This window comes from Penaeus monodon, chromosome 25 (assembly GCF_015228065.2).
Source record: "Penaeus monodon isolate SGIC_2016 chromosome 25, NSTDA_Pmon_1, whole genome shotgun sequence".
Classification (NCBI taxonomy): Eukaryota; Metazoa; Arthropoda; class Malacostraca; order Decapoda; family Penaeidae; genus Penaeus; species Penaeus monodon.
Genome location: NC_051410.1, coordinates 29,855,854 through 29,857,087, shown reverse-complemented (window position 1 = coordinate 29,857,087; position 1,234 = coordinate 29,855,854). Strand labels below are relative to the sequence as shown.

Sequence of the window (1,234 nt, the reverse complement as noted above, 5' to 3'; positions counted from 1 at the left end):
TTCCTACTTTCTCTTGACCTGTACTGACCCCTCATGACCTGGGGACGGCCCTCCTGTCCGTCTCTCCAGCTAGACCAGATGGTCCTCGGGCTTCCCAGTCGCGACTACTTCCTCAGGGCCAACTCTTCTCGTCGTGCCCTCGACGCCTACCTCAAGTAAGTCCGAGTCTAAGTGTGTTGATCCGAGGTCAAAGTTCATGCTTTAGAAACCGGAATTTATTAGTGATTTGTTTGCGGATCCACGCACGGGAGAAGTTAGCATATTTATAGTAGTGCTTGCAATCATTATAATATTGTAATATTACGTGATAATGCCTGTACATTGGAAGAGCTTCCTCTTTGGATAAGATTGTCACTACTTTCCTTCTCACTCTCTTTGTCCTCCATTTTCAGGCGTTTATTTTCTCGCTCTCTTTTTTTGTTTTGTTAATATGGACAAATCATTTTTAACAAACAACAAGGATAATCCAAGATCCTAGCCTGAAATGCCAAATTTATTCAGTAGTCAAAACCGTAAAGCCACAGCCCTTTCCCCAACACCATAAAAGAAAATAAGTCTCTGGAGTTTCATGGCAAGCATCTCTGCTCCGGAATTTCTCGACAAACACCTTTTTTTCCGAGATTCATGACAGCTGCTGACCGTGAAGCTCCTGGGAAGCAGCGGCTCGAGAGCTTCACGATATTGACTCGAACAATTCCCGCAGATTCATGACGGACGTGGCGGAACTGCTGGGTGCTACACGAGAAGCGGCGAACACAGAGCTCAAGGAAGTGCTAGCGCTGGAGACTCGTCTAGCCAATGTATGCGTTCGTCAGTCTTCTTCTGCATTAATTCTGTGTGCATGATTACACTGATGTTTTAATTAGTACACTGATTAAATTTACAATAAGTATGTTATTAAACATCATTGCTGAAGAATGATTAAGTTACCATATATATGTTATTACACACAAACACACATATATCTTCCACACATACTTGCCGAAGGGTGAGAATTTCTTCTTTCTCCTCCAGGCAACAATGCCGGAAGCTGACCGTCATGACACGGGGAGCAACTACATAAAACTCACCCTGGCGCAGCTGCAGCAGCAGGTGCCGGAGTTCAACTGGACGGACTACCTCTCCGCTTTCCTGAAGGAGAAACTCACGCCTCAGGAGCCAATCGTAGTATATTCCATGCCTTACCTGAAGCAGCTGGCCAAGATCATGGTCACTACGGAGAAGAGGTAAGCTA

The 1,234-nt window shown here is 45.2% G+C and overlaps 1 protein-coding gene across 1 annotated transcript in view; it reads left to right on the top strand.

Annotated features, from left to right (window-relative positions):
* The window catches only part of LOC119589134 (neprilysin-1-like), a 29,203-nt gene that overhangs the window by 23,034 nt on the left and 4,935 nt on the right, over nucleotides 1-1,234 (top strand). Inside the window, 3 exon segments of the mRNA XM_037937708.1 lie at nucleotides 67-155; nucleotides 704-800; nucleotides 1,015-1,226. Of these exon segments, the coding sequence (XP_037793636.1) occupies nucleotides 67-155; nucleotides 704-800; nucleotides 1,015-1,226 (398 nt within the window).